This window comes from Macrobrachium nipponense, chromosome 2 (assembly GCF_015104395.2).
Source record: "Macrobrachium nipponense isolate FS-2020 chromosome 2, ASM1510439v2, whole genome shotgun sequence".
Taxonomy (NCBI): domain Eukaryota; kingdom Metazoa; phylum Arthropoda; class Malacostraca; order Decapoda; family Palaemonidae; genus Macrobrachium; species Macrobrachium nipponense.
In genome coordinates, this window is record NC_087201.1 from 58,121,503 (window position 1) to 58,145,219 (window position 23,717).

The 23,717-nt window shown below is 39.4% G+C and overlaps 2 protein-coding genes across 2 annotated transcripts in view; one reads left to right on the top strand and one right to left on the bottom strand.

Moving 5' to 3' along the window:
* Positions 1-23,717, top strand: part of LOC135220609 (COP9 signalosome complex subunit 4-like) — a 123,352-nt gene that overhangs the window by 93,657 nt on the left and 5,978 nt on the right. The window lies entirely within an intron of this gene.
* LOC135221569 (COP9 signalosome complex subunit 4-like) overlaps positions 1-23,717 on the bottom strand; it is a 40,945-nt gene that overhangs the window by 12,339 nt on the left and 4,889 nt on the right. Inside the window, exons 2-3 of the mRNA XM_064259263.1 lie at positions 20,286-20,400; positions 19,824-20,013 (exon numbers count right to left, since the gene is read on the bottom strand). Of these exons, the coding sequence (XP_064115333.1) occupies positions 19,824-20,013; positions 20,286-20,400 (305 nt within the window). The remainder of the gene's footprint in view (positions 1-19,823; positions 20,014-20,285; positions 20,401-23,717) is intronic.

Genomic DNA, 23,717 nt, shown 5'->3' on the forward strand with positions numbered 1-23,717 from the left:
TAAGTCAAATTGTCTCAGCAGTGATAGAAAATTGTCTACCTGTCTCTGTTGGAAAAGCCTCAAGAGAGAGAGAATCACTCTTTCATCTGAGGAACGATAAACTTGATGACCTCAATCAAAATTCCTAGCACTGAGGTCAGTTCCATATGGCAATCCTTTGTCTTTCAAGACTATTTGAAATGAGTTGGCGACAACAAACCAGACTCTTCCCCACTGATAGTGCCAAAATATAAGTGACATATGGTTTCACCTTGCTCAGAACAAAACACAGAGCTTCAAATTGGAAGAGCTTCCCTTCCAAGACAAAGTGCAGATATTTCCTTGATTGATGAGGATCAGGATAAGGAAGTACCCATCTAGTATAATGATAAAATCATCCAGTTGCCCTGCCTAATGGTTGCCTAGGACCGGCCAACTAGATGACTCCATCAAAAAGGGATCAGATACATGAACTTGTTGAAACTGGCTGTCCAATATTGGTCCCCAGCCCCTCCTGCAAAACTCAGAATTTCTCTGCATGATGGAGGTGCAAAGAGAAGGATATCAGGGACGATGACAGGAGTGGTAGTATCACAAAAGGCATGATGTATCCCTCTTTGAGAAATTTCACCACTCAAGGTTTTGCTCCAAAGTTATCATTCCACAAACTGTAGGGAGCCTCCCACTGAACCTTGGTGGCTCAAAAAATTGGTTAAAGTTGCTTTTGTAACTCTTTCCTTTAGAACAAGAGCCCGTATCACCTTGAAAGGGCTTACTAGAAGCAGATGAACTCTAGGACATTTTGGGTTGATATTCAGCACAGAACTTTGGTGCTGGATCAGCTGCAGACACAGGCAAAGTGTACTTATGAAAGCCTTTTACATTGTACTAAAAATTCCCTACTCTCCTGATCTGAGGCATCTTTAGCAATGGGCATAAATACTGGGGATTCAGAAAACAATGATTCTGGGGATTCAGTAAACAATGATGAGTCAAAAAAAGCTATTAACCATTGAGCTAGAGCTACTTCCCTAAGAAAAACATGAGCACAACCGTTTAAGATAAATATGAACACAACTGTTCCACTTTCTTTAAAACTGAATTGGTAAAAACATTAGGTATCTCTCCTCAAGTGTTGAAAATGACTATCAAGGCAAGGTAAATAGTCTACCTTATCAAGAATTGTTGCCTATTCAATAAATGGGCAGTTGAGTGAAGTGCAAGCTTCACATAAAGCACTTCAAAAAAATTATATACCTTCATACAAGCAACTTGGAAAAAACTTGTCTTGAACAGAGACAAACGATATGGCATTCTACCTGTGTCATAGCATGCTGCTCTATGTGACTTCACAAAACTAGATACCAAAACAGTACCATTCCAAGAGCCTGTTTTAAGGTATAACTTTCGAGATAGTCTGAATCAGATAACTTTAATTTCTTACTTGTCTGAGCAGGAGCTGAGGTAAAAGCAGACAAAAGAGATTAATCACCCATAGGTTCATCTTCAGTAAAAAGGTGAGGATAAAATGAAGCAGTGTGACCTATCAAGCATTTAATAACCAATATGTTCAAAGTCTGTCAAGTATAACACAAGAACCTTGAGGCAGAAATTGGCAAATCTGCAGATTTTGACAATGAAGTGGCAAACACTTGAAAAAGTGGTGTGCTTGGAGCGCTAGCAATGTCACATGATGCTTGAAGCACAAAATGGCTGGAAGGGAGTAGATCGCTCTCTACAAGACAGGACAATTGGCTGGATGGGAGAGAGTAGAGGGTTCTCACATGGTGTTACCACTGTAGGTTGAATACCAGCCTCACACTTCAAAAACAAATAAAAAAAAGATGAAAAACTTTGAGTTCAAGTGACGACCTGCTAAGGTAACCTCAAAAAAGCTGTCTATACAAAACGCAGTGGAAGAAGTGTCAAAACATGAGGAATATGTGACAGAGGGGGACTGAGCAGGAGGAGGATTAATGTTAGAAGGGAATGATGGTAGAGGGCAAGTAAATGACTGAACAACTGAAGTACTACTGACATACAGCTCATAAACTTCTGAAGTAACTGGAATAATACTATGGACCTTGAATAACTGAACAGTATCATTCAAATCATTCACTTTCACATGATGGTATTGCTTTAGTCAGCTGACGCAAGTACTTAACTCTGCAGAATAAGTCTTTCACAGAATTAGTTGTTTTGAGATGGTAGATGGCTGAGAGAGACATGGTGAAGGTCTCGGAGCTCTGTCCCAGGACACACCTTGGTTTCCTGGCAGAGGTGAAAATCTACTACTGCACAACAGTCCAAAGGATGGGCTACAGACAGATGAGGGGCTCCGACACCATTCTTGGTGTTGAAACCAAAAATGGTCAATCATTATGGGGAAATGCAATTCTCACCTATAATATACTTGGAACCTAACTGACATCATCTTCCTCAAGTTTATCTATAAATTTCTCCTGAATTACATAGTAGGTAACGTTACAAGATGGGGCAGGAGTGGGTGAGTGAGGAATCAGTTCTTTTCAGCGAAGAAAGACTGAGAAGAAGAGCAACACCAGAAAAAAGAGCAGCAGATGGAGAAGAATTATAGCCAGCCCTAACTAATTGCCTAGGTATTGAGCCATTCCCATCTTCCCATATCTCAAAAATTATTAAACTTCTCATCAGACCACTCCTTACATTTGTCATAAGAAGAATTGCAGTAATTACCCTACAGATAAAACACATTGTATGACCATCAAGCCAACCAAATATACACAAAACTCATTCCTACAAAACCTAATGCTTCTACCTCTGCTTGCTGTAGATGATGCAGTGTGTAACAGGAAACAAATACAATACTGTACAGGAGAAAATAAGCCCAAATAAAAGTAAAAATTAGCATACCCAATTCACAGGAAGAATTCTTACAAAGCGTAATTATTCCAATGCCACCTGGTGGGAAACAAGTGATTATAGATGGTCCATCCAGGTCAGCCAAATATTATTCTCATTAATTCTGAATGTTGACCACAACTACCAGCGCCAAGAAGCAAGCTAACTTTAAAAGTAGATAAGATCCATTGAATAATAAAATATCTTTTATATGCCAAGGATGGTACACTACAGTCTAGTTTATTCATCAGCAGGAGAACATCTGGGAACAATAGCCTTATCTGACCTTTATTGGATTATTAGCTACTGCTTAACATTACAGACATTTCGTGGCATGATTCAATCTTTCTAACAAGGAAACTACAAGAGACATCATGTGACAATGAAGAAGTTGTAAATGTACAGTGGTACCTTGAGATACGAAATTAATCCGTTCCGAGGCGGCCTTCGTATCATGAGCTTTTCGTATCTTGGACCGCATTTTACATGCAAAATGGCTAATCTGTTCCAATCCCTCCAAAAACACCCAGTAAATTTCATAATAAGCTAAATTGACTATAAACAATGAAATACTACAAAACAATTTGGACCATTCTAATACCTAACTTAATACGTACTGCTAATATACCTGTAAATAAAAGTGTATTAGTGTACATAGTATACAAGAAATACTGTACGTACATACATTTAACGTATGTAGTAAAATGTGGAAGCTTACCTTTCAAGTGAGGCTGTCTCTGAAAGTGGCGAAAAAGGAGGAGGACAAACGGTAGATACGTATGTACACTTAACTTTACGTAACACACAAAAAAACGTAAGGAAAACATAAACTGAACTTTAAGAAACACATTAACAAAAAAACTGTAACACTTAACTTTACAAAAAACTTAAAATTAAATTTTTTTTTTTGTGTGTCTTTTTTTGATTTTTACATTTTTTTTTTAACTTCTTCACCACTTTCAACTTCCTGTTTTTTAGTATCTCTTGGTTCTTCCTTTTTGCTTACTACTCCTACTAAAGGCCTCTTTAAAAAATAACTATCCAAGAGAGATTGCTTCTGCCTACTTTTGACAATGTTCCTGAAACGACTCAGGCAAACGTCATCGAACTGTGCAAGCATACGACCTGTGTAAGCCTTTTCGGGGTGTCTCTTTTCTACGAATGATTCACCTTATGAAAGCAGCTAGAGCATCCTTAATTTCTACCGTTGTAATCGAGTTGTCGTCCTCTCTCGCCGCTGCTAGACACTCCTCTTGGACGACGGTATGTTGCATGGCCTCCAACTCCTTCAGGTCATCCGTCATAAGCTCCTCTTGGTGCTCCTCGAGAAGATCATTGATGTCGTCCTCGTCGACAACCAGCCCCCATGGGCTTGCCGAGTGCAACGATCTCGTCAAGATCTGGTTGCGAAACAGTTTCAGATCGTCAACTGTTTCTGAATCTGCAGCACCAGCTTTGCCCACGTCGAATCCCTTGAAGTCCTCGGGCAAATACGGCATCAGGCCAGAGTTTCCTACACAAGGAATTTCAAGGTTTGCCTCGAAACCTCCGGCCAAGCTTGGTCGATGAGTCGGATGCATATTACGATATCGAAATGCTCTTTCCAAAATTTACGCAAGGTGAGGTTTGTGGTATCGGTGATGTTGAAACATCTCTTGAAAGATGTTTTGTATACTGCTTCTTGAAGTTTGATATCACTTGCTGGTCCATGGGCTGGAGGAGAGGGGTGGTGTTAGGCGAAAGATAAAGAACCTTGATAAACGAATACTCCGCTAGGATATCTTCCTCGAGGCCAGGAGGGTGAGCAGGGGGATTGTCCAACACCAGCAGACATTTCAGAGGGAGGTGCTTCTCTTCCAAGAACATCTTCACTGTCGGGCCGAAACAAAGATTTACCCACTCGGTGAATAAAAGTCTCGTTACCCAGGCTTTCGCATTAGCCCTCCACATCACTGGAAGCTTCTCCTTAAGCACTTTGTGGGCCTTGAAGGCTCGAGGAGTCTCCGAATGATAGACAAGTAGGGGCTTCACCTTGCAATCCCCACTGGCGTTGGAACAAAGTGCGAGCATAAGCCTGTCTTTCATAGGCTTATGCCCGGGTAGCTTCTTCTCTTCCTCCGTGATGTACGTCCAACGAGGCATTTTTTTTCCCTTTTTTCCCCAAAAAAGGCCAGTCTCATCACTTTTTAAAGACTTCGGCCGCTTTCGTGTCCGAGCTTGCCGCATCACCGAATGGATGCCAGTCCGTTTACGGAATTTCTCGAACCACCCATGAGAAGCCTTGAAGCCCCTTCTCCTCCGTCGTCCTTCGGCCTGGGCAATCAAATCGCCGAAGATAGCGCTGGCCTTGTGGCAGATTTAAAAAATACAGCATTTTAAGGTATTTTTACGGCACAATTTTCGGTTAACAGCGCCGCTGGCGCTGTTATGTCTAACGAGTTCATACATTTATAGAATTGCCATTCAGACCATAAAGGTTATGCAAATGATATTAACAAATTTTTAATGGAGTTATTACATAGGTATTAGGGTAAAATATAGGCCTCTGACGCTGTTCTACGCCAAAAATATCGAGTTTACATAAGTGCAAATTTAGCTATGGATGTGTCAATTTATAAATGTTCATGGTTTTATGTTTTATGTTTAAAATGTGTATGAAAATGTATTACGTATAAGGTATTTTTATTTCTGCACAGAAATATGATACAAAGGCAGCTTTTGAAACTGCCCTTAACGTTATCAAAATACAATGTTTGTTCATGTTCATTCTTGTAAGCCGCCACCTGCCGCTCTTCTGATATGATACAAAGGCAGCTTTTGAAACTGCCCTTCACGTTATCAAAATACGTTTTTTCATGTTCGTTCTTGTAAGCCGCCACCTGCCGCTCTTTTGAAAATATAGTTTAAAAGTGTGCAAATTTAGCGATTGATGTGTCGATTTTATAAATGTTCATGCTTTAAGTTTGAAATGTGCATGAAAATATATTACGTATAGGGTATTTTTATTTTTGTACATAAATATGATACAAATTAAGGCAGCTTTTGTAACTACCCTCCACATTGTCAGAGGATGTTTTTTCATGTTCGTTCTTGTCCGCCACTGTCTGAAAAATGCATGGTGTTATTTTATTAACCCTCTTACGCCGAAGGGGTATAATAAAAATTATCTCCCGTATGCCGGGGGTGTCTCAGAGTGAGCGCTGAAGCAGAAAAAATATTTTTTTCAAAAAATCACAGCGCGCTTAGTTTTCAAGATTAAGAGTTCATTTTTGGCTCCTTTTTTTGTCATTGCCTGAAGTTTAGTATGCAACCATCAGAAATGAAAAAAATATAATTATCATATATATAAATAATGCGATATGTGATAGTGCAAAAACAAAATTTCATATATAATTGTATTCAAATCGCGCTGTGAGCAAAACAGTTAAAGCTAACGAATTAATTTTTTGTTGTTGTACTGTACACTAAATTGCAATCATTTTGGTATATAACACATTGTAAAACAATCAAAGCAACACAGAGAAAATATTATCACAAAATGATGCGACGAATTCGTAACGCTCGATGTAAAAATTTTTTTTTTTTCAAAAATTCACCGTAAATCTAAATATTGTTCTAGAGACTTCCAATTTGTTTCAAAATGAAGACAAAGGATTGAATATTACTATGCTGTAAGAGATTTAGCTTACAATTGCAGTTTTCTACCATTTTGGACGAGTTTAAGTTGACCAAATGTCAAAATTTTTATATTTTATTTTATATGCAAATATTTTGAAAATGAGAAAAGCTACAACCTTCAAATATTTTTTTCATATTCTACATGAAATTGCGCATATTTTCATATATAAAACTCTATGAAATGCCTAATATGAAAGGGAGCAAATATTAGGAGAATGTGACGTACGCATTTCGGAGAATTGAGGCGGAGAATCGGCGTGCGGAGGAAGGAAAAAGTTTTTTCAAAAATTTACCATAAATCTAAATATTGTGCTAGAGACTTCGAATTTGTTTCAAAATGAAGATAAATGACTGAATATTACTACACTGTAAGAGTATTTGCTTACAATTGCGTTTTTTGACCATTTCGGTTGAGTCAAAGTTGACCGAACGTGGTTTTTCTATTTATCGTGATTTATATGCAATTAGTATTTCGAAAATGAGAAAACCTACAACCTTCAAATATTTTTTGTTGTATTTTACATGAAATTGTGCACATTTTCTTATATAAAACTCAATGAAACGCCTAATATGAAAGGGAGCAAATATTAGGTTGCAGCCCTGCCAGTGATACGACAATGTCGTGCTGAGTTCATCACGGCAGTACCAAGCGTAGTCCGCCGTCTCTGCTACCAGGTACTCTAGCAATTCCCGTATAAGGAACAGCTGAATGAACCCCAGAGCAGTGAGAGGAATAGGTACGGTGAGCCCAGGTGTTGCCGTGAATGGGTGCATGTTAGGTGGGGTGGGGTCCTCTGTCCACCCCTCGTCGCTCTCGGATGACCGACCTGCACCTTGGCTTGCGCGACGCTCCGACCTTCTACGTGCCCTTGCACGTGTGCGGGCACAATTTCGCACACGAAACCCCCCCCACACTGGCCCATCTCTCTCACTTAGGCCCTCGCTTTCTGTATCGTCATCAGCGACAAAACTAGACCCTATATCCTCATCCTCCCCCTCCTCAGATTCCCCCTCATAAGCACTAAAACCACTAAATTCGAGCTCACTTTCGGGATGTGAGCCTCGAACAGACATTGGGGGCAAATATTCATCATCACTGACATCGGGAGTGATGTCCTCATCACTAGATGACCAACCGCCATCAAAATGAAGGAACTTACGACATACTCCCGATCGAGCTCCAATAAGTATGCATCAATGTCCCATGGTTCGAGGCCTCCCAAAGGCCTACGAATGCCCCTAAGGACACCCTGATGCTTCCTAGGGGTTACTAAAGGCACACGACACACACCTAGAGCACAGAATGGCGTTGAGGCGCTAGGTCATTGTGATGGTAATTGCTTCATAGCAAAGGAAGATAAAGGAAAGGAGAACGCATTTTCGAGAAGTTTGGCAGCAAGGAGGCTTTAGCGCAATGTGTTGGAGGTGCCTGTTATCATGATGGTTCTAGAATCATCGGGCGTGTTGTGGAGCGCAAAAACGCGCCAATGTTACGTGAGAAACACCGCGATTTTCTGATGCAATACCTCGTCTAGATTCATCTAGGGAGTCCTAGTAAACTCGGGAGTCTGTGACCTCACCGTAGGCTCCGCCCCCTGAGTGCCGTATAAATACAACGAACGAACTTTGGAGAGCAGTGATCGTAAAAGAGAGAGATCACCAGTTAGTAAGAGCCACCGATCAGATTATCAGTGAGAGATCAGCAGCAGTGATCGTCCTTACCTTACAGACCTTACATCTTGTTCGGGTTGCCCCAGGTCCCTCAGTGTGAGGCAACCTCTAATGTCTACCAGAGAGTTGCTAGTACATCTCGGTATATTTTGCATCTTCCAATCTTGGATGGTCTGGGATGCAGTTTAGATATTTGTCGAGCTTATTCTTAAAACATCTACGCTCACTCCTGATATATTCCTCAGATGAGCTGGCAACGCATTGAATAGACGCTGCATTATCGATGCTGGTGCGTAGTGGATTAATGTCCTGTGTGCTTTCCTTATTTTTCCTGGTATAGTTTTGGGCACTATTAATCTACCTCTGCTTGCTCTTTCTGATATTTTTAGTTCCATGATATTTTCTGCTATTCCTTCTATCTGTTTCCATGCCTGAATTATCATGTAGCGTTCTCTTCTCCTTTCTAGACTATATAATTTTAAGAATTGTAGTCTTTCCCAGTAGTCTAGGTCCTTAACTTCTTCTATTCTAGCTGTAAAGGACCTTTGTACACTCTCTATTTGTGCAATATCCTTTTGATAGTGTGGGTACCATATCATATTGCAATATTCAAGTGGACTACGAACATATGTTTTTTTAAAGCTTATTCATGTGTTCAGCTTTTTTTGTTTGAAGTGCCGTAACAACATTCCCATTTTTGCTTTACATTTTGCCAACAGAGTTGCTATTTGATCATTGCATAAACATGTTCCTATTCATCATCACACCAGGTCTTTAACTGCTTCCTTATTTGTGATGGTCTCATTATTAGGTCCCTTATATGCATATAGCTTTCTTTCTCTGTCTCCATAATTTATTGATTCAAATTTATCAGAGTTAAATACCATCCTATTTACCTCTGCCCATCATATACTTTGTTAAGGTCTCTTTGTAGAGCGTTCCTATCTTCATCACAAGTAATTTCTCTACTTATTCTTGTGTCATCTGCGAAACTACTCACTACCGAATCCTTAACATTACTGTCTATGTCTTCAATCATAATAACAAACAGTATTGCAGCTAACACCGTACCTTGCGGCACACCGGATATTACCTTGGCTTCATCCGATTTCTCGTCGTTTGCAATAACTATCTGTTTTCTGTTGTGTAAAAATTCTTTTAACCATCTTCCTACTTTATCCACGATATTGTGTTTTCTAATTTTCTTCGCATAATATTATGGTCTCTACTTTATCAAAAGCTTTTGCAAAGTCTAAATAAACCACATCTGTTTTCATTTCCGCTTTGCATATTTTTTGAAATATGTTCTCACGGTGGACTAACAGTTGGGTTTGTGTACTTTTCCGGGGGTACGAAACCATGTTGTCCTTTATTAAACAAATTATTTTTTATTAATGTTTCATAATATTTTTCTTCACTTACCCTTTCCATACACTTTCATAATATGTGATGTTAGACTCACAGGCCTATAATTACTTGCCTCTAGTCTTGATCCACTTTTGAAAGTAGGGGTATATATGCTAAATTTTGTGCTCATTTTTGTTTCTCATCTTAATCTTGCCAAGTATCTACACTTTGTACTTAATAATATTGCAGTGGCTTTGGCGATAGAATGACCCTACTTTCTTAACAAAATAGCGAGTATTCCAATCAGGCCCTGGCAAAAGCAGCTCCTATTTTTTAATTTTCATTAATAGCCTGACAAAATATCAGCTTCATTAATTATTCTATGTCCCAGCTAAATATTTAACACTATTTTCCCAATCCCTTTATTCTATATCATTATCTTCATTATTCTTATTCTAGGGGTGAATTCTCTCATATCGTTCTGCCAGTATATGTTGTCACTTTAATTTTCCTTTTTCATTCGTTAATCCCTCCCTTCAATTTCTCAGAGGGCCGATTTCTATTCTTCTTTTATTTCATCTTCTTCGCATAAGGTAGTATAATATTTGGGGTTTTTGCTTGATATTTAATAGGGTTTTTTTGTTCGGCCCAAGTCCCCGTTTTTGTTTTCATTTTGTTTTCTTTTGAGTTGTATAATCTTTGTTGTTCTGCATTTTTCTATACTTACTTTTTAGTTCTATAACTTTCCATGCATTTTTTTTTTTCTTTTGCAGACCTTTTTCCACTTTCTGATTTCTGGAACAAGATCCTTCTTTCCTCTTTGGTTATGCAGAATGATGATGTTTACTTTTCTTTTTCGGGTTTATATTTTTTCCACTAATTTTCTCCAATATTTTATTTTATAATAATATCTCCGTATTTACCCTTATGTCATCACTACGAAATGTTTATCCCAATCAATTGTTTATTCTTCATTAATTTCTGACCATTTTTTATATTTTTACTGTAGAAGTTGTATTTTTCCATATCCTTCCCACTTTTTCATTTCTGCTTATCTCTTTTTAATTTTCACTTGCTTTGGAATTGAACGGTTTTAATTCTATGAACATTATGGTCTGAAATACTCGCATTATAAACACCTATTATTTGCTTTAACATAATTCCCATCTCGTTCACAAATAAACTAGGTCTAAGTATTTTCCTTTCTTGTTGGCAGTGATTTATTTGTTGATGTTGTATTCTAGTAGCATATCTATAGCTTTTTCAAATTGTTCCTCGTTTATCTTCTGCACTACTATTCTCTCTTTTTTATAGTATATAAGTACAACCACACAAATCTCCCTATTCGTTCTTCCATTCTACGCGGAAGGAAAAGTTGAAGTCACAGATAGGAGAATAGTCCAGTCCTTGTGATTTCTACATATATCATATCCAAATTTTTTTCAATTATTAAGTCAAACTCTTAGTATTAGAGTCTATATATTACTATGTTCATCAATTTTTCAGATTCAAATTCTACCGCTATTAGTTACATTTCTGATTACTATATTTCTCATATATTTTTCCTTGTTTTTTGTCTTTCCCATATTTATTGCGGTTCTTCCCCCTTTGATTCCTATTTTTTCTATCTGATCTATAGTTTTGGAAAACTCTTTTATTTGATCATCATTCCCAGTCCCTTCTTGGGAATACCAGGTTTCACTTATATTCATTATATCTATTTTCTTTTCATTTTTGGGGTTAGTTCTTCTAAGTACTCTATTTTTCTTTTTTGAGTTACTCGTAACTAAACCCTGCGCATTCATACTATGATGTTTTGCGTGTTTTTCTCCTTCATTTAATACTGGTAGTAATAAGGATTTTCCATGTCTCTTTCCTGTTCTGGTATGTTGTTTTCTTTTTTTTCATTTCCAGAAATTCTGACATTAAAAAAATCCAACTTTTCCATAATATTTGATCTTCCTTCATCCATAATTATTCATTTTGTGTCTGAATCTGCAATTTTCGTCTCCCGTTTCTGCAATATCCTCTTGCATAATAAATACAGTTATTATCTCTTGAGTAGAATTTCGGAGCTGATGCTTTGAAAATTTTTTGCTGACACCTCTGCATAATATCGGCATTGGTGGTTTGCTTTTCTCTTTTACCTGATATCTTGATTTCTCTCTTTATTTGTTTCTTTCTTATTTTTGGATTTTATTACTGGTTGGTTGTTTATATTTGATTTATGATTCATGGCTACAGGTGCATATATTTGCATTTTTTGTCGAACTTACATCCTTTTCCTTCTTTTAGGTTTTTACATATTTTTGGATGCAGATCTCTGCAATCATCCCCATATCTATCTAAGTATGCACATTTACCTATATTTCATAGTTTTGACATATCTTAGGATGTTTGTAGTAACATCTTTCTCCAATCTTGCAATTCCCTCTTTTCAAAAGGTTGCAGATTTTGTCTTTGTTTTCTTGATCCTAGTTTTTCTCTTTCCCGTCATTGTATAGATCTGGGTAAGCCTCTTCGGATTTTGCTTTTCTGTTTGTCATATCGTAATTTATTTCTTCGTAGGTATGCTGCTTTATTGCCCATCATATGTATGATCAGTAGTATCTCTGCTCCATTATAGCTTTTATCTTGTTCTTGTTTTCCTTATTTTTTTTGGGCTGTCATTTTCATTTTTGTTTGTTTACTTCTCTTCCGTTTTCCTCTTCTTCTTTTTCTTCTTCTTCTTCCTTTCCTCTTCCTCTTCTTCTTCATCCTCAACTATTTGTACATTCAATCTTGATTTAATAACATTGTCTATCCATGATAGACATGTTGCAACAAAAAATTCTTGTATCTTTCTCAAATCTTGTACCTCAGCACACTGTGGATGGGTCGGAATGTTGCATGCAGCACATTTTCTGATTAGGTTTTGTGGATTGACTATGCTATACCAAACCTTACACAGTTTTTGCATGCTTTTGGCATTCTTTTTCCTAATGCATCAATAGGATATTCACAAGATTCACCTTATTCATTTTCTTTGTCGAATATGTTGGTTTATGTATATTTTCTTTATGAGTCTCTTGACCACTTGGATTTTATTTGGAACTTCTTCAATTATTTTCAAGATGTTTTCATTAGATTTGTTCCAGTTTGAAGGATTATATCCTTCAATATATCTATGAATGCTTTTGTATCTTTTTTGGTTAGGACTGTTGCTGATTTCAGATGAGAAATGCCAGTTCCCTTCCTGCTACCTCATCGTATTGCGAATTCTGCTAAACACGCCAAAATTACGCCACCTCTTCCCGCAGTTGGAACTTACTGCATCTTGTTCTGATTTATAGTATTACACTGATAACTAACTTAGAAGACGCTTTATCCTACTATTTTCACAACTTTTAACACACTAATTCTTTATCACCGATAGTTTCACGAACACTTCTAGATATTTCTCAAAATTCTAGTCGTATGTTAAACTTGTGATATCTGTTGATTAATCTGACTTCACGCGGGTACGTCTCACCAAGCAAGATGGCTACTACGAGAGAGACTAGAGACGAAAGAAACCGACGAAGTATCAATCAAAAGAAGAGTTGTTCGAGAGTTGGTTGGATATGGTTAGTCGTCTTCTGGTGTGGACGACCGAGTTGTCTCTACGTCGAGCAGACTTCAGAGAAGGAAAAAGGTCCTGTTACAGGTGTTGGGGAATTCCTGCCTTACAAGAAGATTAGTTTCTGCAATACGGAGTCAAGAGGACATCCGCAATCGCCGATCTATTTTTATGAAGCCACCTCTTCGAAGTGCCTAACTGATTAGCAAGTATTCGAATTACCTCCACTGTTTCCCCAGTTCATAGTGTAGATTCTATCTTTTTTATGTAAATAGGAGATACCATTCTGCATTTACCTTTGTTAGTAAGCTTGTAAATAAACCTTTGTTGTGTTAGTGTTCTTTCTATATTCATATCCCCAGTTTCAACTGTTTGTGTTGATATATATATTTTTTTTTTTATTTATTTTATATCGAACCTGAAGCGGACCTCTCTCAGAGGCCGCCGTAACATTGTGTCCGAACCCTTCCCAGGTTATCACTCGACACCGTAACATTGTCTCTGAGATCTCGGAGTCCGTACAGTCATCTTGGGTGCTGGGTCCCTCGCCAGCATCCAAGTCCAAAATACGTCTTACACGATCCCTTCCGACGGGTAAAACGCGCCTTTCGCGTTCCATACGTCATTGAGACATCTCTATGAACGTCCTGTAGCAACACAAACATTCAAACTCTCGCACAAGTTCGGCAAAACACGATTGCGGCAAAAGATCACTCTTGGATGACGCGTCGCTGATGCTGGCTGATGCGAGGAGGAGGCATTACGCGCATGCGCACTTGGGTCAAACTTCTAAACAAAACAACACCTTGATCCGTGAACTCCCAGCATCCCCCACGGCGCGTGATTCAAAAGTTTTCGGCTGGTAGGCCTATAAGTATTTTTCTGCAAATTTTTTTAAAAACTTTTCTATGTCGACGTACAATATGTCCAATCGGTACCCGACAGACAATTTATCTCGACGTATAATACGTCCAATCGGCGTAAGAGGGTTAATTATGCATCTTTTTCATAAATCCTTTAAAAAGTTATACATGACTTTCACTGTATCCAATAATCTTGTATGTATTCTTCTATTATTGTATTATAAAAATACTACGGCAAATCTAAGCCCGTATGCCGCGGAGCGGCCAATGTTTTGGTTTGAAATCAGATGATGGTGAATACGAGTGTGTTCTATATTTTAACGCAATTCTGAGTGAATTTTCTTGCTTCTAGTTAGCATAAACGAATATCCTAATACTTGACTTATATGAGACAAGGTTATTTTTCCTTATACGATGTGTTTTTAAGGGGAAATATGAATTGAATAGGTCTCGTTGTGATTGTGAACTAATTTTTTTTCTTTACAAGATTATGTGGGCATGTTTTTATTGCCTAAAAAAAATAGTGGTTCCGTTCGCAATTTTCCTTTATATCATCGTAATGTGAACTTTACGTTATTTATCTTATATCGGCAAGAAACCAACAGCAAAATGAGTTCTTTCAAGCACAATAGTTTTGATTAAAATGATTTTATCTCAATTTTATCTACGGTTGGTGTTTGATGGCATACGTTTCACTGGAGTTTTATCCTTGTTGCCGATGCACGATAATGGTCATTAGCAGCTGGAACAGTTTTCTCAGCTTCAGTTATAACTAGGTTTAAATTTAACAGTATAGTATTTCCCTATTGATCTATATTGATCTTTGATCTATAGTGAATAAAGTTATTACATTAAGATATCTCAGTACTGTTATACATAACACCATTTATAACAACTACGGTAATAGTGTACTATAGCATGATGATTGCAATACAAGCCAAACGGATGTTATCAAAATCGATTGTACTCCAGAAAAAAAAAATTTGTTTTTCGTTCGGTTGTTCATGGCTGTACATGTTTACGCAACGAGTATAATGTTAAAAACCATACTTTCATCATTCTCTTTTGCCTGTTTTTTTGAACTTTTTGTAACTAGAAGATGGGATAAAGTTAGGCTATTGTAATTTGGTGTCTCATAAAACTGGATTATCGTAAGACGAATTATCGTAACTTGAACACTATAGCTACCTGTACATTGTATAAAACTTTATTACATCTTTACATACTCTAGACACCCAAAGGATTAAAGCTAGGCTTTTTTCACTTTACAGTATTTATAATACTATAATGTACTGTACAGTACTGTACTACTGTACAGTAAATTCTATAGTACCATACTGCATAAATATAATTTTTTACTTATGTGCCATTGCGGGATTACGGCGCCGTTTTGACTGGTCTAGGGCGCTGTTAACTGTTCTAGAATTTCGAAAGAAGGTGTGCAGTGGCCGTAGGCTTTAAAATCGCTTGGCGTCAAAAATCACAGTGTCGGCGGCCAGGAACGGAACCCTGCCGCTAAACGAGGGCTGCCTTTAATAAAAAAAATTCATGTATAAATGTAAATATATAAATAAAGTGTGCAAGTCCTTGACCTTTTCGATTTTTCCCTTCCACACCAAATGGTTTACAGTAGAACACATATGATATTTTTCATAATAAAATGAGATTTTATGTATTCCTATCAAGTAGGTAATTACATAGCTAAGAATTTCTAAATACTCGCAGCTAAAATTTGAAAATTGCAGTAGCCATTCTTTGTTTTTTTGTGTAGATAGGTAGCCCTGCCCACTACTGGGATAAAAGGGAAAAAACATAAAGAGCTCAATTTATTTATGCCACATCATCTATGAGACAGGACGAGGGTGAGCTTCCATCCTGTAATCACTTGGTTAGTATACATAAATTCTAATTTTATTATAAAAATATAATTTTTATGTAACTTACCAAGTAATTACATAGCTGATTCCAACATTACTAGGAGGTGAGATTTGTGGATGTGAACTATTCCAAAGCATTAAAGGTAATGAGATGAGAATAGATGGCCTCTGCAGCTGCTCTCGAAAAGCCTTTAGCTCTGAGGAGTCTGGCGACAATTTGAAGCCAGTCAGAGCCACCGTGGACAATCCTTGATGGACCCTCATTATGTGTGGTTGTCTGAGCAGCTTTTGTCTTTGGGGGAGTAACCTGGGAAAAACTGCTAATAGACTTATCAGGTCCGGAAACCATTCTCTGAAGGGCCAAAATGAGGTGATGAGAATCATCAATACATTCTTGTGGGCTTGGAACTTCCTTTAATATTCCTAAGAGCAGAAAAATGTACAGTTCCTTATCCTACCAGTCTAGGAGCATGGTGTCCACTGCCCATGCTGCTAGATCTGGAACCGGAGAACAATAAAGTGGAAGACGATGAATTTTGGCAATCTCGAAAAGGTCTGTCATTGGCTTTCCCCACCAACTTACAAAGTTTCAGGCAGACTGCTGGATCTAGAGTCCATTCTGTAGGAATGACTTGGTTGTGGTGACTGAACTGAAACACTTAGATCTCTGAGGACAAAACTGAGGTACTTCCTGAAGTCTGAATGTATGAGGACATGGAAGTACACATCTTGATGAATGGAAGCAAGAATTGACTTGATTGTCTCCTTCTGAACTTTGTCTTTAATATGAAAACATTCAGTGCACTGATATCCAGCACTGGTCTCCATCCGCCTGACAACTTTGGGACCACAAATAGGCAATTGTAAAAGCCTTTGTACTCTAAATCTGCCACTTCCCTATTGCTTCTTTTTGGAGGAGAGCAGAAACCTCTTTGGCCAGTGCAGAATACTTCTCTGATCCGAGAAAGTACGCAGTCAAGTTGATGGGTTGCCTGACTAAGGGAGGATCTGTGATGAAGGGAATAGAGTATACTGCTCTGAGGACCTCTACTACCCAATGCTCAGCTCCATTCTTGCCAGAAAAGTCTGGCACCTACTGCTGCACAGGGTTGACTAACCTCACTTCTTATGGGTGGGGTTAGATGATAATTCTTGACTGCTTTAGGGATAAAATGCATGTTACCTCTTGTCCTGGACTGGGGTCTTTGCTTGCCTCCACAAAAGGGCAAATGTTGCATGGGAGAGGAGGACTTACTTAGCACTGATTGAGAGAACCTCCCTGGTGTGCTTAGAAGATTGCAAAAAATGGTCATGGGTTGACTTCTTTTGCAAGTTACAGGGAATTCTGCTTACCACATCTTGCAAAAAGAAGTTGCAAATGAGAGGATATAAAAGGAGAGCCGAATTCTGGGGTTAGGTTACTCCTTTCAATGTGAAGGAACAACAAAGTTTGCATTTCTTCAGAATACACATCACAAATGTAGAAGAACGGGTAACAGGAACTGTCCCTAATGCCTCTGTCTATACAGGAGAGAACTGCCAACAGGTCAAAAGAAATGTCTGTAGAGCCTGAAGGAGTATCTTCAATCTTCTTGGCAAAGTGCCTATTGCCAAATCTATGAAGCTAGCCACTTTAAAAACTTTTAAAATGTTGCGAAGATGATCTATCTCGGCTAAGGAAAACATCACCTTTTGCTGCAGCAAATGCCGATCTTCAAGAAAACTTTATATGACCTGAGAAGTCTCCTCGAGCAGAAGCAGGAAACACCCGCCAAAGAGGGAGATCGCCCTCCAGTGGCATAGCACAAATGCCTTCTCTGGTCAGGCAAGACGTGGGAAAGAGAAGACAGCCTTCCCTTGTTCCCTCTTGTCGGCTAGCCAGCTTTCACTATACCGGCTTAAGTCGAAAGAATCATCCAAGGGAGTTTAGATGACTCAGAAGAAATACTACTCATCTGAAAAGTAGAGGCAGGTAAAGGCAGGAGCAGCTGGCTTGAAAAAAGGTAAAAATCGCAAATGCGCCCATATGCCGTCAGGGGTTGGAATCCTCTGCAATCTGATTCTCCTCTTCAGCAAATGACACCGAAAGAGGTGGGTATCAACCGCAACAACAGAAGGAGGGTTGAATGACGAAGAAGCTGCATGTGTAACTGACGCTGCATGGTACTCAGGCGCAGGCGAGAACACTGGGACCCATGGGCGCTCAAGCACCAACAGGGGCTCAGGAGCTGCGGTACACTTGACAACAGATGAGCGGCTGACAGTCACTGGACACTCTGGAGCCAAACCACAAATTGGAGACAGCATATGCCCTGGAGTTACTGGTTGTTCGGGAGCCAAAACACAAAATGGAGCTAGGCACTGAGTAGTGCCTACACTCTCTTGCACACTAGACTGTCAAGGACAGCAAGAACTATCTAAAACATGCTCTGATGCTGCTTGATGCTCTGAAGACAACCCTGGTGCCGATGGGTGCACCAAACTGATGCTTGCACCTAACAACAGGTCGGGAAAAAGTTGGAACTCCTTCTTGACGTCTCACTGGAGAACCTTCTGATGAAAAAGACTCTGGGCTATCCCAGAAATTGCAAGAGAGTTTCAATTCTTTAACCTTCTTAGGAGGCGCCTGAGGGGTGTAAGAAATGTCCACCGAAGAGCTTTTCAGTGGTTTGGATTTATCACTGAAGTGTCATACTCCAAACTTGAAGAAAGCCAATGAGCACAATCCATGACACATTTCCAGTGACTGTCTTTCACCTCCTGGGAATCTAAAACATGTGTGACTGAGGGGCCGACCCACCGACCTCCCTTGGGCCTCCAGTGTGACTTCTCCCAGGTGTGGGGGAGTATGTCAGGGACCTTAGTCTAGGAAAATCGGCGGGACGGCCAGCCAGCTCCTACACTAACACTTCACTTTTTTCTCAATCGAAAAGAACACGTACTGTCTCCTAACTGAACCATTAAGTTAGCCAAAAGCTCAAATGTTACTTCAAGGCTGGCAATGGCACTGGGTTTAGAAGCTTGGGAGTTGAGTAAAGGATTAGGTGGTACAGTAGAGAGACTGGGCTTAAGAGACATAACAGAGCTAATAGGAACTTTCCAGATTGGAACGATTTGGAAGATTCCTGAGTAGCTAAAGATCTTTCATACCTTTCGAGATAAAATGCATGTTACCTCGTCCTGGAATGGGGCCTTTGCTTGCTTCCACAAAAGGGCAAACGTTGCAAAGAAGAGGACTTACGTAGCACTGAATGAGAGAACCTCCCTGGTGGGCTTAGAAAATTGCGAAAGAAGGTCCTTACGCTTTCTATTCTTTTCTAGTTTGGAAAGGTGAGAAGACAAAACCCCCATTGTCTATCATCCCAGTCTACACATTCAGCACATGTCAAATCTGAAGAGCAAACTTGACCCTTACATTGGGTGCACACCATATGCGAGTCATACCTAGAAGATGTCAACCATGTCTTATAATCCCAAGTCAGACATCGTCAGATGTGATTGAAAAAAAAGTCTCCAACCGTAAAAAAAAAAAAAAAAAAAAAAAAAGTAATTACAGCCAGACTATCTAAAAATCCGAATGGCTATGAAAAGAACAACAAAATACTTCACCCATACAAATTTCAACAACCAGTAAAATGCAACAAAAATCCATGTTTAAAGAGCTGCTTTATACAACCTTCGTTGGAAGCTGGCAGAAATAAACTGAGCTTTCTGCTATGTTGTTCTTCTACAGCAGCAGTGGGTGGGGCTACCTATCTACACCAAAATAAAAAAAATCACAACTGGTATTTTCAAATTTTAGCTGTCAGTACTTAAATATTTGTAGTTATGTAATTATTTGGTAAGTTTTTTACATAAAAGCGTAAGTTGTAGAAATCTTTAATACTACCATATAAACATAAGCAAGACTGAGCACAGATTACTACTCACCAGCTGAAGCTAAAACAGTACATATTAAGGCTTTTTTCAATGCTTCTATTCTTTCATCCTCATGAATAATGGGCCTATAAGAGAGCTCATTATATCGCTGGGCAGCCTCAATGAACTTTCTTCGATAATCAAGGACACGAGCATAGCAAACTTTATAATATATTTGTAACTGCTCATTCTTGGATTCAGCCTGCCAAAAGAATAGTATAAGGAAACTCCATAGAGAACAGATGAACAACACAGCCATATGATGGATGATCAAAATTAATTTTAAACATATTCCCAATCATAAACATTTTAGGATCTCATAACTACTATGTTTCTCTGTTCCCTAACTCCACACAATGAAACAATATGTAAATATTAAAAAATAAACAATGGGTTCAATGCTACATCTACAGCAGTGCTAAACAAGATTATTACAAAAGAGCTTGGGTTAAGCATTTATCCTTCAGTCCATACCTGCAAAATACTAGCACGATTGATATAAGCTTCTCCTTGAACTGGATCATCATCTTCAAGATAAAGTCGAGCAATTTTGAGGTAGGTCTCCAATTTATAGTCTACACTGTACTGCCTAAAAACGTATAAAAAAGCATTAGTATAAAACTGGAAATATGTTATTGTTATGATACAATAAAGTTTGTTCATACTTACCTGGCAGATATATATATAGCTGTATTCTCCGAAGTCCGACAGAATTTCAAAACTCTCGGCACACGCAGTGGTGCGGCCAGGGTGGTTAGTACCCATTCCGCCGCTGGGAGGCGGATATCAGGATCATTCCATTTTCTATTCAGATTTTTCATACCACTGTCCCCTGAGGGGAGGTGGGTGGGTACTTTAATTATATATATCTGCCAGGTAAGTATGAACAAACTTTATTGTATCATAACAATAACATTTTGTTCATGAAACTTACTGTCAGATATATATATAGCTGAATCCCACCATTGGAGGTGGGAAGGGACAGAATAGAAGGATTTGGAAACACCTCAAGTGCAGATGATTGACATCTTGATTCCTTACCTGTTAGCATAGCTGACTTCTTGATTACTGTCACCGAAGTCTGCTTTTGCTTTACTAGAGTTGCCAACAAGGTAGTGACCTGTGTAGTTGGTGCGCTCTAGATGGAATCTGTCAACGGAGCGTGACCACATGTGACTAGACCATATTGACCATACTGTGAAGGCAACGAAGCTAAAAACCACCCCACCTGACCTAACCTATCGAAGTTAGTCCATAACTTTCTAGGCTAAAGAAAGGGAAAGCGCCTCAAGCGACCAACCCTTCAAAGTTAAAAGCACACCTATCCCTTTTTTATGGGATAGGAGTCGTGCTGCTTCCTGCCTCCAATAATATTTCTACGGATATGTATGGTCCTAGCGACTCGCAGATCTCATATGTCGTCTTCACATCCCGTCGGGAGTGTGAAGCGAACACAGAGTTGCTTCGCTCAAACGTGGCACTCAAGATATTACTGAGTGTCATGCTTTGTTGAATGCTTCCGAGGCCGCGCCCTCACCTCGTGAGCATTTACTTTAAAAGGTTTCAAATCTTTGTTCAAACATGACGAATGAGCCTTCTTAGAAAGACTCCTTAAAAATAACGCCAGGGCGTTCTTTCGACATGGGCAAGTCTGGTCTTTTTACGGAACACCGCAGATTGTCCGAATGACCTCGACTTTCTTTAGTTTTATCAAGATAAAACTTGAGAGTCCCGACAGGGCACAGGACTCTCTGTGGCTCTTGCCCAATAATTTGTGCCATCCCCTTGATCTCCAGGTCTCTGGGCCAAGGGTTAGACGGGTTTTCGTTCTTAGCAAGAACGGAAGGCTTAGAGGACACCGAATTATGTCCTCTAAAGCCAAAACCTCTGATGATGGCTAAACCTCACTAACCCTCTTTGCCGTAGCTAGAGTGGTTAGAAAATTAGCCTTTCTGGTTACGTGTATTAAGTTTACAGAAAGGAGAGGTTCGAAATGCTTTGACATCAGGAACTTCAGACTACATCAAAGTTCCATGCCGGAAGCTTCGATCTAGACAATTTCAAGATTTCCATAGCGGCCGTCAACATATTTCCGTATTCTACAATCGTTGGGACTGCTTGCTTATCCCATATTCAGACGGAATGGGAAGGCGGTAAAGTAATTCACAGATGTCAGAGGTGGAGGAACAGTCATTCTTCCTGCCCTATGTCCAAAAACGGCCCACTCCGATTGGTACACTGCAAAATATGCAGCACTGCTTTGCTTTGGCAATGAGACTTGCAATTAATCTTGAAGATCCTCTCGCTTCTTGACAGTCTGAACGCATTCAGACTCAGAGCAGAGAGATTTTAGGTACCTCTCGAAGTGAGGCTGTTAGAGTAGACCGATTCTCTCGGGAAGGGTCCTTGGAAAGTGCTCTCTGAAGGACGTGACCCCCCCCTCTGTGAAAAATCCAGCCTCTCGAAGGCCAACATGGGGCGATCAGCGTCTTTCTCACTCCCTCTGACGCCAGCGATTATCTTATTATCTTTCCTAAGCTTTTGAAAAGGGGAAAAGGGCTAACCAACTATCCCCATTCCATACTAAGGATGGCGTCTATTGCTACCGCTCTCGGATCGAGAATAAGGCGCAACATAGAGGAAGCTTCTTCGTCTTCAATATTGCAAAGAAATCTACGAAAGGAACGTTACCCCAAAGTCCCTCCACAACTCTCGACATACTTCTAAGCGAGGATTACTCAAACGTCAGTAGTTGCTGCCGTCGATCGAGAAGATCCGCACGGACGTGGAATAGTGTAACGAACCTCTTAAGGATCGTTACGTTCCGTGCCTATGCCGATAACCATCTCTCTCTTCTTGGGATATGAGAGAGCTGCGGAATTATCTGAGATGATTTGGACCACTCGACCAAAAACTCACTCTTCGAGGAACTGGAGAGCCAACCAAATTGCTTCCAATTCTTTTAGATTATGTGTAGCACGACCTCTTGTCCGGATGCCTGGCTCCCTCTCAGTATCACCTGAGGTGATCCTTAACCCATTGAGAGACGTTTAGAATTATCTCTAGATATTTGATGTTATTTCAGTTCTTTCCTGTAGGAAAAAACTGTAGAGGTCTGAATTGCAGTCTATTCAGGGAAACAAGCTTCTCCAGCGAGGAAATGGTCCCCAGCAGACTCATCCATTCCCTCACTAAGCATGCTTCCTTCCCTAATAAGGCTGCGCTTTGCATAAGCAGGAGAGCATTATATTAGTGCTATGCTGCGTAGACTCGTACAGAATTCTGTTACAGTGCGGTAGCAGCGCCGAACATTTGTCTAAGAGATATCTCTGTTGAAAATTTCTTAGCAAAAGGAAGTCGTTTATTCATGATTACCAGAATCCCCTCAACCCAAGGCGAAAGTCATGATTGTAGGGCAGAGATACAGTTCGTCAATCAATCCCGCGGGGAGAGAGAACGTTAGACGACGAGCATAACAACGAGCTACCTAAAACTGAGTTGGTGACAGTGTGTGACACTGTGACAGTTACAGGCAGCAGCTTATGTTCACCTTCTCGCAGTCTTATGCCGAGTTGCCAGCTATTCTATTCATCTATAAGGAATAGATTTACCATTATTTTAACAGAAACTCTCAAGTTGGCATATTTAAGCGAAACAGAATTCGCTAAATACAGAAGCTGATTTTTGTGTTGTCGTAATATTAGCTATAACCAAATGTTAAATCGGAAACTCCTGGGAAGTTGCCGGGAGTACCGATTAAATATACTGCGTCATCCACAATGACAGCAACCTCTCGTTTCGCACTATTCTGCCTGAGTTACCAGCTACTCTCTTCTACGAAGGAATAGGTTTGTTACTATTATCGATCATAAGGAAATTCTCAAGCAGGCATATCTGAGCGAAACA